General features: G+C 61.4%; 2 protein-coding genes across 2 annotated transcripts in view; one reads left to right on the forward strand and one right to left on the reverse strand.

The window, feature by feature from the left end:
* Positions 1–52: 52 nt before the first annotated feature.
* CMK (hypothetical protein) lies at positions 53–2,062 on the forward strand (the record flags this gene model as incomplete). The annotated part of the gene is made up of 6 exons (XM_005851619.1): positions 53–335; positions 455–640; positions 801–1,042; positions 1,268–1,489; positions 1,639–1,745; positions 1,911–2,062. Exons 1-6 carry the CDS (start codon positions 183–185, stop codon positions 2,060–2,062), a joined length of 1,062 nt encoding a protein of 353 aa, XP_005851681.1. The 5' UTR covers positions 53–182.
* A 1,631-nt stretch (positions 2,063–3,693) lies between these two features.
* The window catches only part of CHLNCDRAFT_132940 (hypothetical protein), a gene marked incomplete at both ends in the record, with an annotated part of 11,775 nt that continues 2,738 nt past the window's right edge, over positions 3,694–12,730 (reverse strand). The window contains 31 exons of the mRNA XM_005851948.1: positions 3,694–3,771; positions 3,892–3,971; positions 4,090–4,170; positions 4,256–4,317; positions 4,436–4,615; positions 4,742–4,800; positions 4,911–4,969; positions 5,072–5,175; positions 5,336–5,685; positions 5,824–6,032; positions 6,125–6,196; positions 6,337–6,384; positions 6,824–6,939; positions 7,108–7,213; positions 7,366–7,460; positions 7,598–8,225; positions 8,479–8,562; positions 8,649–8,722; positions 8,868–9,002; positions 9,110–9,166; positions 9,509–9,558; positions 9,657–9,748; positions 9,869–9,929; positions 10,037–10,098; positions 10,252–10,313; positions 10,751–10,999; positions 11,104–11,161; positions 11,359–11,475; positions 11,638–11,727; positions 11,858–11,998; positions 12,502–12,688. Of these exons, the coding sequence (XP_005852010.1) occupies positions 3,694–3,771; positions 3,892–3,971; positions 4,090–4,170; positions 4,256–4,317; positions 4,436–4,615; positions 4,742–4,800; positions 4,911–4,969; positions 5,072–5,175; positions 5,336–5,685; positions 5,824–6,032; positions 6,125–6,196; positions 6,337–6,384; positions 6,824–6,939; positions 7,108–7,213; positions 7,366–7,460; positions 7,598–8,225; positions 8,479–8,562; positions 8,649–8,722; positions 8,868–9,002; positions 9,110–9,166; positions 9,509–9,558; positions 9,657–9,748; positions 9,869–9,929; positions 10,037–10,098; positions 10,252–10,313; positions 10,751–10,999; positions 11,104–11,161; positions 11,359–11,475; positions 11,638–11,727; positions 11,858–11,998; positions 12,502–12,688 (3,846 nt within the window). The remainder of the gene's footprint in view (positions 3,772–3,891; positions 3,972–4,089; positions 4,171–4,255; positions 4,318–4,435; positions 4,616–4,741; positions 4,801–4,910; positions 4,970–5,071; positions 5,176–5,335; positions 5,686–5,823; positions 6,033–6,124; positions 6,197–6,336; positions 6,385–6,823; positions 6,940–7,107; positions 7,214–7,365; positions 7,461–7,597; positions 8,226–8,478; positions 8,563–8,648; positions 8,723–8,867; positions 9,003–9,109; positions 9,167–9,508; positions 9,559–9,656; positions 9,749–9,868; positions 9,930–10,036; positions 10,099–10,251; positions 10,314–10,750; positions 11,000–11,103; positions 11,162–11,358; positions 11,476–11,637; positions 11,728–11,857; positions 11,999–12,501; positions 12,689–12,730) is intronic.

Below are 12,730 nucleotides of genomic sequence, written 5' to 3' on the forward strand. Positions count from 1 at the left end.
CCCGATAGGCGCATGCATGGGGCTGCAATCCGCGGTTTCCGCTCGTTTAATACGCCTGGCAGTCTGCACATTGCGTCCCGGCAGGCCTCACACAGCGCCAAGCCAGCAGTCTCTGCGTTCCACACTTGAGCGCAGCAGACTGAGCCCCGGAGCAGCGCATTCGTACCTCAGCAGGCGCAGCGATGCATTGCAGCAGCGTGGCAGCGCAGCGAGCCTGCTGGCAGCATAGCCGGTCAGGCAGGGCGGCGGCAGGGCGCACCGTGCGCCGCCGAGCGACGGTCTGCTCGGCGGCAGCCACCAGCGGCAGCGCGCTCAAGCTCTTCTCCCCCTCCAAGGTCTGTGGCACTTGGTGTGACTGTGTGCTGCCCGCTGGCCGCCTGCAGCAGTCGATGGCAAGGGCTCAACGGCCACCCACAGTCCTGCCTCGCCCCACCCTGCTTGCTGCCGCCGCCAGATCAACGTCTTCCTGCGCATCGTGCGGCGCCGCGAGGACGGCTACCACGACCTGGCCAGCCTGTTCCACGTCATCGACCTGGGCGATGACATGGCGTTTGATGAGCTGCCGCGCGGCGCCGCCGCCGACCAGCTGACTTGCAACATGGAGGGCGTGCCCACCGACGAAAGCAACCTGGTCATCAAGGTGTGAGCGCTAAGGGGCCAGGGGCAGCGGCGGCAGCAGGGCGTGGCCGTCAGGGGGGCCAAGGTGCTCTGTGGAGCCCACCCGCCGCCACCACCCACCCACCCACCCCCACACACAACACAGCACACACACCACACGCTTGCCTCTGCCTCCCGCCCAGGCCCTCAACCTGTTCCGTGCCAAGACCGGGCGCACGCAGCGCTTCAGGGTCGACCTGCGCAAGCGCGTGCCGCACGGCGCGGGCCTGGGCGGCGGCTCGGGCAACGCCGCCACCACGCTGTGGGCCGCCAACGAGCTGTGCGGGCGCCCCGCCAGCTGCGAGGAGCTGCTGGAGTGGTCTGGGGAGATCGGCAGCGACATCTCCGTCTTCTTCTCACACGGTGCAGCCTACTGCACCGGCAGGTGGGCGGGCGGGTGCACGGGCAGGCGGAGCACGGGCAGGCGGAGCACCGCAGCGGGGAGGGCGGTGTGGTTCGTGGTGTGTGGTGCTGCCTGGCACGGCTCCCTGTGCCGTCGAGCAGGAGCCGCCAGCCCTGCCAGCCCTGCCTGCCCTACTATGCCCTCCTGGCTGCTGGCTACCTCACACTCCCCGCCACGCCCGGCCCCTGGGCACTGCCGCACCTGGAGCAGGGGCGAGATTGTGGAGGAGGTGGCGCCGCCGCTGGAGCTGGCCACGCCGCTGCTGCTGGTCAAGCCTCCCGTGGGCCTGTCCACGCCCGAGATATTCAGGGCGCTGGACCTGGGCAGGCGCAGCACGGCAGACCCGCGCGACCTGCTGGCGCGGCTGGCGGCGGAGGGCGCCACCCAGGAGCTGACGGTCAACGACCTGGAGCAGCCCGCCTTTGACCGGTGGGGCTGGGCAGTGCTGGGGCTGCTGGGCCTGCCTGCCTGCCTGCCTGCCTGGGGAGGCTGCTGCTTGCCTGCCAGGGCAGCCGCCTTTCTTGTGTGCCCGCGGCTGAGTTGTATGCATGTGCACGCCGCTGCGCGGCCGTGTGCAGGCTGCCTGCGCTGCTGGAGCTGAAGCGGCGGCTGCAGGCGGAGGGCGGCGGCTACAGCAGCGCCTTCATGACGGGCAGCGGCAGCACCATCGTCTGCGTGGGATCAGGTGGGCGCTGGGCGTGCGTCAGAGCTCCAGGGGTGGGAGCTGCGAAGGCAGGCGGCTGGCTCCCCAGGGGGGTGCAGACCGTTGCCCCTGTCCCATGACGCCGGGCGGTCGCCAGTTTGCAGGAGGCCTCTCCGAGCCAGCCTGCTCCCCTGTCTGGCCTCGCAGATGAGGTGCCAGCCTTCCTGTCTGAGCCGCAGTACTCGGAGATGTTTGTCAGCCCCGCGCGGCTCATCACGCGGCAGCCGGGGCAGTGGTATGCAGCCCCCAGCCGCGGCGCAGCAGCGGCACCTCCCCCGGCGGCGGCGGCAGTGGCATGAGTTTTGGCGGGCCTTGCTCTCCCATCCCTGTTTTGATTGATTATTCTTTCACATCGCACGTTTGCAATTTTCGCCGGCCGTCTCGAGGCTGCATCGCGTTGCAAGCTTTTGGCGCCTGCGCCCTTGAAAGCTGACGAGAGGGACTCCGCGACACTGTCGGCCCCATTGCACCCAACGTTTTTCCGTTTCCTGTTCCTTTGACGTGAAGCAGCAATGCAGCTCACCATGGCCCGCGTGGGCCTGAGGCCCGCTACAGCCGTCTTCGTTCCGCGCCCTTCGGCGTCGCCTATCAGGCGAGTTGGTGGCCTGCGCTCACTGGACGGTGTGCGCAGTAGCCATGCATGCATTGCGCGGGGGCGGCAAGCCTCGCTCACACATGGCCAGGTCCAGGGCGCCCAGCGCCAGCGCACGCCGACTGCTGCTCTCCCGCTCCACCCCCAGCAGGGCCTTCCGCCGCCTGAGCATCAGGTGCGACAGCGATGACGAAATTGTGCCCATCGTCAGCGGCAGGGTGAAGAAGGGATTTACCGACGTGAGAGGGGAGGAGAGCAGATCAAGAGATGGGCAGCGACTCCCCGTCATTCTGCTGCACCACGCGCAGGTGGTTTAACCTGCCTTCCCCGAACGCTGGCCGCAGAAGGAGTACGAAATGCTGAAGAAGCCGCAGCTGCTGGGAGGCGCCACCATCGGCGACGAGCTCTCCCTCATCCACAAGCGGTACCTGACAGCTGAGCAAATGGCGGCGAAGCAGGCCAAGGCGGCAAACAACGCAAATTGGTGAGCTGGAAGCGGACAAGCATGCCGCACTGTGGTGAAAGTGCCCTCTGATGGCCGTGCCTGCCAGTCCTCATTGCACTGTCCCCGCTGCACCTCCCTCTGGCGCCCTCCTTGCCCCCTGTGCGCAGGGATGGCGACGTGTACATCGGCGGACGCTGGAACGAGCTCAGCGTGCTGTACCTCATCTTCCTGATGGTGCCCCTGCTGGGCCTGGTCTTTGCCTGGGCCACCAACGGCACGCTGTGGAACACGGGGGTATATTACTGAGCAGTAGCAGCAGGGGAGAGGAGGCGCTGGCGTTGCCGTGCTGTCAACATCATGCGCCTTTGGGCGTCACACGCCGCCATTTTGCCTGCTGGCAACATCCCTACCATGTCACTCGCATTCTAGCAACTTTTTCATTTTTTGCAGCCCGCCCCGATGCGAAAGCGCAGTCTGTTGCAGCTGTTGAACCGCCTTGTTTTTCCACATGATTGCACGACTTTCCTGCCCTTCTTGTTGATCTGTGCCACTACATACTCCCCATTGCTAGCCGGCACCATGTCGACTGCCGTTGGATCTAGAAACTGCGCAGCAGCATGGCAAGCCACTATGCCTGAGAATCTTGTTATCAGGAGTCTGCCTTGCACTAAGCAACTTGGTACATTACATTGGCGAGATGAAAGATGAAACAAATTGCTGAGGAAAAGCTACATACTGAGTGCTCGGAGGCTCATAAGGGAAGCAGGCCCTCACAGGGTACCGAAAACAGAGAGTCAACATACAGAATACTTTATTTTCTATCACTGCGCTCAGCAGCGTTGCACGGGGAAGTCACATGGGTGAGTTGGGCTTGGGCCTGGCATCATCACACATCACAACCGCACCACGTCTTCCTGCCCCTGCTCATCCTGCGCCGCGGCCTGCGTGGCCGCCTCGCCCGCCAAGATGGACTGCATGCAAGTGGAGCGGAGGAAAGCACGGGATGGGAAGCGGATTGCATGCGGGCAAAATGTGGCCTAAACGCGGCCGGCACAGAGAACAGCAACCGCCATGACTGGACCGCCGTGCACCTCAAAGGCCTCTGACAGCATGAAGAGGCGGTGGTGGGCCATCATGGAGGGTGTCACCAAAATGCCCTCCGAGATTAGCGCTGCAGGCAGAGCAGGCAGGGCAGTCGGCAGCAGCAGCGGCATGAGCTGCAGCGGGCATGAGCATGCCCCACGTCGGCAAGCTCTTGAAATGACGTCATGAACACCGCTGCTGCTCACCTGCTGCATCGATCCACACCGCATCCCACACCGTCTGCTGCTTCCGCTTGCCCTTGAAGGGGCGGAAAAACACCAGCTTGCCTGCAAAGCAGAGCGGATGGACCATTGCAATGCCAGCGCTGGAGCAGGCAGAAGGCTGGCAGCAGGGCACCTTCCCCTCACTCACCGGGCGGGTACATTTCCGTGGTGTCTGCAGTCTGCATGTGCAGGTGACTGGCACGGTAGTACCTGCAGCCGGTGGGATAGCCCGCAGCAAGTGGCGACTCAGGCACGCACTTCACAGTGAAGCCTGCCACACAGCACGACAGCTGGATCGCCGCAGAAGCGGCGGTTTCCCAGCACTCACTGCTCCACCAGCTTCAGCGCCTCGGGCGCAATCTCCTCAAACTTGCAGAAGGTGTGATGCATAGACCCTGAGCGCTTCCGCCTGCCCAGCATCACATCAAACAGGATCTTCAGCTTGGGGCGCTTGCAGCGCGCCAGGCTCACCACCATCTCGTCCACCACACGCTTGGAGGTGTTGAAGCTGCGCGTAGGCACGGAGTTGGGTGCTGAAATGAATGATAGGGGATGCCCAGCTGGGAAAACCAAAGCTGTGGAAGAGACTCGCATGCAGGGTCGGTGCCTCAAACAACGCTTCAGGAAACCTCACCTGAGCCTGCTAATCACGTCCTTGCCAACGACAGTGCTGGTGCAGTAGTGCTCCGCAATCTGCACATCATACACACAGAGCATTCGTCTAGCTCCAACAGCACTCTCCCTGCAGTTGACATACATGCCCAGCCTGCCACTTGCCCCAGCGCTGCACGTGACCTATCCACCTGCGCTAGCTCCCAGCTCACTAAGCCGCCGGGAGGGTTGAAGGCCCAGCACTGAAGGTCTGAACACCAGAAAACAGGCAAATAGAGCCATTAGGGCGCTGAACCATCTGTCTGGTGCAGCTGCTGCACACCACAACAGACAGCTCAAACCCCAGGCTCACCTGCAAACCGCTCACGCAGCTGCATGCCCAGCATGCAAGCCACAGCCGCGCCCAGCGAGTGGCCCGTCACCACCATCTTCCACCCCTGCTGCTGCAGCTTGCTCCTGCAAGTATACAAGGCAACCATTAGGTTTGTAAGCAGCAAGCTGTGCAGGGTGCAGCAGGACGAACACATGCGTTGCAATCAATACCGACATGCCCTGCGCTGCCAAGCATAAGCTCCTGGCAATCGAGCCAGTTAGCCATCTGCTCCCAAAACAACACCTGATAATGGTCTGGGCACGTTCGACTGGCAGGTGCACCTCCACCTCCTCCTTGAGTGTCTGAAGGCGTGACAGGTACTGCTGCTCCGCCTGGATGAACTGAGACTGCTCCTTCTCGTCGTGCCGCCCCAGCGATCTGCTGCCAACCTTGCTGTCAATGTCCATCAGCCCGTGCCCGGCAGCCGCCGCCGCCAGGGGGTTGCTGCTCAGCGGCCCCAGGCTGTCCATGCCCTGCTGAGGCACAAGCGATGGCAGCTCGCCTCGGTGCGTCTCCAGATACTCAGCAATCACCTCCTGGGTGTCGCGGCCCAGCAGGGTGGCAGCACGCAGCAGCTTGGACAGCAACATCTCCTGCACTTGCCCAGGAGCAGCAGCAGCAGCACGCTTGGCAGCAGAATGCGCCCGCCACCTGGGTTCACTGCAACCTGCACACCCGTGAGCTTGAGTTCTCGTTCAGCAACCAGCAAATGCATGCACCACGGCACCCACCCGCAGCAGCCCCCGATTCTCCATGTCCTTCAGGATGGCGGTGGCGCTGGACACAATGCCGATGTGCGCCTTGAGGCCGTCCCCGCTGGTGTCGCCCGCAATGCCGGCGGCCTGGCGCCGCTGCGCCTCCTGCCGCACCCACTCGGGCACCCAGCCGGCCACATCCACAGGGTTGGACAGCAGGTCAGTGATCAGGTCCTCCATGCTCACTGCAGAGGGGAATCAGGAGAGTGGAAGTGAACCAGGAGCGTGATTCATGCTTTTCACACTCTACAGGCTGTCGTTTGGCCACTCCTCCTACCTGTGCCGCGAACAGACAGAACCACCGACTTGCTGGGGCGGTGCAGCATGATGAGGTACGGCAGCACGCCGCCTGCGACAGGCAGTAAAGGAGGCTTGGTGTGGGTCGTGTGTGAGCGCTTCAGCCAACCACAAGGACCAAAGCCACCAACATGTAGCAATTATGGCGATAAGTGTTGTCCAGGTATCCAGGAGTCCAGCTCCCTTGCCCACCTGCCACATTGGTGTAGCTGACGTACAGCAGATCAGCAGGCTGTACCCCTGCAATAGACGCGTAGGAGAAGCGAAAACAAACTGGCAAGGATTAAGAGTAAGAGTAAGAGTAAGAGTAAGAGTAAGAGTAAGAGTAAGAGTAAGAGTAAGAGTAAGAGTAAGAGTAAGAGTAAGAGTAAGAGTAAGAGTAAGAGTAAGAGTAAGAGTAAGAGTAAGAGTAAGAGTAAGAGTAAGAGTAAGAGTAAGAGTAAGAGTAAGAGTAAGAAGATTAAGAGTAAGAGAGAGACCCTAAAGGCAGCGGGTCCTCGTGGATATGTGCACCACAGAGCACCCAAGGCAGATGCAGGTGTCTGCGCATTCAAGAAGCAGGGACCCCTGTATGCAGCATCCACGCCACACCAGCCAAGCAGCGGCGGTGGCTGGTTGCAGGCAAACAGCAAGCCACCCGATCAACATCCAACGATCAGCTCTTAACACCAGGACCCACCTGTCATCTCGATGATGGCATTAAAGTTGCGCTTGCGGAACTTGTTCTCCAGCCCCAGCGGCTTCTTGAAGCACTTCACCAGCCGGTTGGCGTTGGCCAGGCACATATTGGGGCGCCTGCGGCAGGCATGACATGGCGCCGGCCACAGTGCAGCAGCGTGATCTCAGCACCAAGACCAGACACCAGGCTGCTATATCCGAGTATGGTTCGGCGAGTCCTGCCGAACGTGCAACATGTTTGCAACCACAGCAACACTAGAAACCAGCCAGCTTCCAGCGCCTCACCTCCCCTTGGCCCAGATGACACTTTGCAGGCCGTACGCCGCCACGGCAAAGCGGCTGATGCGTTGCGCCTCCCGCAGAGTGCCCTGGTCGACCGCATCCAGCCTGCCTGCAGATGGCAGCAAAACAATATGGGCTGCTTGTGTGGCACAGCGACACGCGTGGCAGGCATCGACAGCTGAAACTGTGATCTGTGTGGGGGAAGAGATGCCAAGCCAGGCTCCACCCAGGCAGGATCCCTGCAGAGGCGTCGCAGCGCACCAGCATAGATGTCGGCGGCTGCTTGCGGGGAGATGGGCGGCTCCAGCGGTTTGCCGCTGCTGGCGCAGCCGCTTGGGGTGAGCAGCGGGTGGTACCTACAGTGGCGAAGCCAGGAAACAGGTCGCAGGATGTAGCGCAAAGAGATTTCCAGTTGGAGCGTTTCTGGAAGTGAAGGCACAGGTGCAGGCAGCAGGTATCTGGCGACATCGTCGCCACGAGCAGTCCCGCCCACCTGGACGCGACACGGATGGCCGCATTCTGCCAGCTGCCGCCCGTGTGCGGTGACCCAGTCAGCCTCAGGCTGCCTGCCGCCTGGCTGCTGGTGTCGCTCGGCCCTCGCTGAGGCTCCTCAAGCACATGCTCCGGCTCCACAGAATCGCGAGCCTCCAGGCCCGCCAGCGCATCTGGCAGCGTGCCGCCCTCCTGCACAGTGGCCATCACATGGACCACGGGCTGGCTGCGCTGGCCTGTCATGTACTCCAGGCTGCTGCGCAGCCGAATCATGCTATGCTGGTAGAGCAGCAGCCGCGCGTCGCCGGGGACCACCGCGCCCGCCGGGCTGTGCCTGCCTGCTGGCGGCCCCACAGACTTGCGCTGTGAATCCATCGACAATGGGGCAGGCATGTCGAATGGAGACATGGGCAGGTGGCCTGCCGCCACCTGCGCCGCCACTCCCGCCTCGCCCAGGGGCCCCAATCCGCCTGCTGCTGCTGCCGCTGCGGCCTCCACAAGCGGCACTGCCTGCGGCGCCTCGGCTCCATCCTCCAATCCATGCTGTGCCTCGCCATTGCTGTGCTGCGACGCTGGTGTGGCCGGGGACTGGTTGGGCAACGAAGCTCGTGCCAGCGAGTGGCTGCTGGCTGCCGACGGTGCCGAGACAGATTGGAGCCTGCTGCGCCAATGCCCGGGCGTGAGCCGTGACAGGACCTGCTTCATCCTGCTGCTCCCCCTCCCCTCTGCAAAGCCTGCAAGCAAACATAATCGTCGCAGAATGGCATGGCACGATGGAGAGGTTGGCCGACGTGGCTGATGATGCACCATGCCGCAGTATTGAGGACATGAAGCATTGCAGTCAACAAGCGAGCTGCCTCATTCCGTGCTCATTCCACTTACCTGCATGCTGCAGCGCCGCAAGCACGTCCTGCTGCCGCCGCCGGTGCTGGCGCTCGCTCACAAGGTAGATGCCCAGCAGCCGGTCTGCAGGGCGGGTATAGGGGGTTCATTTGATGATGAGCACGCCACCTGTGGGGCAAGATTGGATGCTGGCACCAAGCAGGGCCCACCTGTGGGGTCCATGTCTGCGCCGCCAAACAGCAGGTTCAGGGACTTGGCAATCTCGTGGGACACGCTCATGTTGCTGCAAAGATTGGAGCATGGGCAGGCAGCAGCAATGGCTTGGCGCAAGGGCTGACAGCCAACCAGCAGGCTGCAGAAACGCCTGCAGAGCAGACACGGGCAGGCGGCAGCCTGCCCAGCATGGGTTGTTTGGCCGCATTGCGCACCTGCCGCTCACAGTTGCTGAGCCAGTCAGCCCACCGCCGCACAGGCACAGCCGATTGATGCTGCGCACGGTGCCCTCCCAGCTGTCCACATCGTTGTAGTCAGGAAAGGCGTTGAAGCAGACTAGCAAAACTAGGCTGCAGCACAACAGCAGGGCAGCAGCCAGCAGGGCAGAATTGCTTGCATGCACAGGAAGGCTGTCCTGGGTGGCAGGGCGGTGGCCGGTCGTTGCAGCGTCACTCACACTGTGATGCCCAGCACCGACCAGGACGTGATGACAAGGACCTCAAAGAACTGCTTCCTGCAGCAGGGACACCCAACGCCACAGCATCGTGTGAGATCAGCAGTCGGCATGGTTGTTCTTCTAGAACAGAGACTAGAACAAAGCAGCAAGCAGTTCTGGTCGTAACAACCAGTCTGCCCTAGCAGCCTGCATGCACCTGCTTTTCTGATCTGGGAGCGAAAGGATCTGCGCCCACTGCGTGCAGTCATCCGCATAACTGCAGATTGAAGTGATAGCATGCTGGCGGCTGGCGTCACATTTGCCACCAAACCGTCGCAGCGAGACGTGCCAACTGAAAGCACAGCAGTAGGTGGACTTGCTGCACAGCACCACATGCAGGGAAGCTCCACATCCACTTACTGGCTCGTCTCCTGGCAGGTTTGATTGATGCATCGGAACCAAGGCATGTCCTGCAAACCCAGGACCAGGGTGGCCACTTCACCAAACAGGCAGCCAGAAACAGGCTGACCCAGAATCGAACACGTGAGCTCTGCCCTGCACGGCTCACCGAGGCTCTCGTCAAGCTGGGCGCGCTTATGCCAGAGGTGAGGTCCAGCTGCGTGGATGTGTTGATGGCTTTCACCAGCTCGTAATTTGTATCTGCATTTGGGAGGTCAGGAAGGAATGAGAAGGTTGGAGAGTCAGCATCTAAAGCATTAGCAATGAGCAAGAGGCGTGCAATCCCTGCTTTCCAGCGACACACAAGTTGGCGCGACGTACAGCGGTACAGATCGGGATGCTCCCTGAGGTATTCATTGTATTCCCCCACGTTGTCAGTGTTCTGCACACAGCAACAGGGGCAAACTCAGTGCGGCCAGCATACGACTGTGCTTCTAGCAGAATGTCAGGATGGTTGAAATGATGCAAACACTGGCGGGTTGCACCCACCCCAAGATAGATGTTGCCCTGCCGGTAGTCTGAGGTGTTTGACAGCTTAACGGTGATGTTCACTGCAAAAAACACAGGGGTTTCATGTGTGACGGCCCATGGCTGCTGCGCTGGCCAACCAGAGCCGAGCAACATTCCAAGCGTAGCAAGTCAGCAGTGACCACTGCACCCATCATGCACAGCAAGAGGAGCACAACTCAGTCTGCCGCACATACATTCCGCCAGCCAATTGGCCGTATCCACGGTACTGTTGCACTCCCCGAATGATGCCAGCTGCCTGCAACCACAAGAGCAGGCAGGGTGGGCAGCAGAGCCCACAGCAAACCCCACACAGCTGACTGAAGCAGCACAGCCGCAACGCACTCTTTCGGCCACGGCGCGACCGGAGCAGTGCAGGTGGCTGGGTTGTCAAGCGACCACCAAAAACTGCACTTCCCCTGGGAGGTGTCACCCAGATTCTCCGTTTGAATTGCAGCGACCAAGTCGCCACGACTGATCTGTCTGCAGGCACGTTGGCACAGTATAAGCAGGCATCACTAGTTGAGCGCCAAAAGGGGATTCAGTGTTGCAAAAGATGCATGGAGTCCAAACGCCCTGGTACTCCACGCTTAGTTGCTGACTGTGCAAAACACAAAACAGCATGCGCACGTCCGAGCAGCACAGCAAAAGCAGATGGGGCGTTGTATGCATGGCCAGCTACCAGCGCCGACGCACATGAAGAAGCAGGCCAGGAAGTGGTAGATGGCGCAGTTGGCAACGTGTGTGGCCTCGGCGTCTGCTGCCATGAAAATCTCGGGGACAAGCTCAACTGACGGGTCTCCGAGGCCTGTTGCATTGCCAGTCATGTTGGTGGCCACTGCGTAAAACCTCTCATAGTAGATATCCATTCCCCAGTCGTTGATGATATGGACCGTTTCAGTCACCCAGTTCAGCCCGGAGACAATCCAGCCAGTCCAGCATTCCCTGCACCCAGCGGTGTGGCGATCAGTCGTGCAGAATGCCAGGCAGGGGAGCCAAGTGTGCCAAAAAACAGGTAGTGCAGCAAAGCAGGGCAGGCCGCGGCTCACATGAATCTTGGGCCTGCATCAATGATTGCCTGGCAGGATGGCGACAGCTCTTGGATGCCTGCAGGCAGGGCACAAGGAGCGAAGCAAATGAGCTCCCCGTTGTGAAAAAAGTTGCAGCACACCTTAAATGCGGCGGCGCGCTTCAAATGCTGCAGCACGTCCTCGTTCCACAGCACCGCAGCAGCTTGACGGGCTGCAAGGAAGAAATGGCAGAGCAGTCGTGCTGGCTGGCTGCACTGCTGCTGCGTGACGCACTTGTTTTGTTGCCGCCCTGGCAGGCCAGCGGGAAGATGTCTGGATTGTACTGGCAGGGGTTGTTGGACCAGCAGGACTCGTGGACTTCATCGCTATATGTGATCACAGTGGCGTAGACTGCACCAGGAAGCGGCGGCGCAGAGCTGTAAGATGTAAGATAGTGCATCTTACAGCAAACAGCAACAACGCTCAGCCGCAACCGCACCAGCGCAGCCAGCAACCCTGCTCTTCAGGAGAGCGGGTGCAGCCCACTGGCTCCTGCTGTGCAGCAGCTCACACCTGTGAAGCACAGCAGCAGGAACCACAGCACGACTTCCAGGTACAGCAGCGGCTCCATGGGCCGCCGCTTCTTCGTCTCAAATGGCCCCCCTGCTTCCACAGAGAACCAAGCAAGCCAGCAGATCAGCACCATGCAAGAAACACGCTGCCACCAGCCAGCGCGGACAAACCTTGCCCTGCCATGCCAGCAGCACAAATTGAGCGGCAACACGCCACCCACCTCGCAGGCCCATCACCGTGAGCACAGCCTCGTTGATGGCGGCCAGCCCGAAGAGCGCAAACAGGCTGTAGTTGGCCACGCGCAGCTCGTTGGCGTGAGTGCAATCATACTGCAGGCCTGTGCCCTCGATGGACCATGCGCCTGCGGTGGCAATCACAGCATGCTGGGCACATGCGCGTCGCGTGGGAGTAGGGGAATCGGCACATTGGCGGCCACACATTTCCACACATTCCGGTGCCATGTGTTGCCCCCTGATGTGGCACCCTCCCGATTGGGCAACCCCCGCCCCCGCTCCCTCCTGGCAGCCCGCGCGGCGCTCCCCTCCCATACGTGAACTGACCCCATATAGCCCTGTTTGAGGGTTGAGCGGGGCGGAGCGGGGCTGCTTGCACACGTGATGGCATGCACGCTTCAACGCTCCCGCTGTCATCTCACCTCTCTAGCGTCAGAAATACAACTCTTACAAGCCAACCAACACGAACAGAGAGACCGAACAACAGAAATGAACAGGAAATATGAAGCCGCCACAGGCGGCAGCACCTTCCAGCGGAGACGGCAAAGCGTACAAGGCACACTTTTTCAATGGTTCTTGCAATTGCCACCCTTACCGGTTATACAGCCACAGTGCCGCCCACACCGCGCACCATTCTTCTTGCAGCTGCAGTTCCGGGTGCAGGCGCCGCGGCAGCCGCAGCGCACGGCTGCCTTGCCGCCGCCGGGCTGCGCCGCCATCGCCACATTGAGAGACACCACAGGCACTCCTCGCTGCGCCGTGCCGCTGAAGGTCAGCTCGCTGGCCAGGCTGGGTGGCGCCTTAGATAGCCTGCTGGCCTGATGCATACCCTCCACCACTCCAGCTCCGCTCCGCAGCCG

The sequence above is a fragment of the Chlorella variabilis genome, assembly GCF_000147415.1.
Source record: "Chlorella variabilis unplaced genomic scaffold CHLNCscaffold_1, whole genome shotgun sequence".
NCBI classification, from domain to species: domain Eukaryota; kingdom Viridiplantae; phylum Chlorophyta; class Trebouxiophyceae; order Chlorellales; family Chlorellaceae; genus Chlorella; species Chlorella variabilis.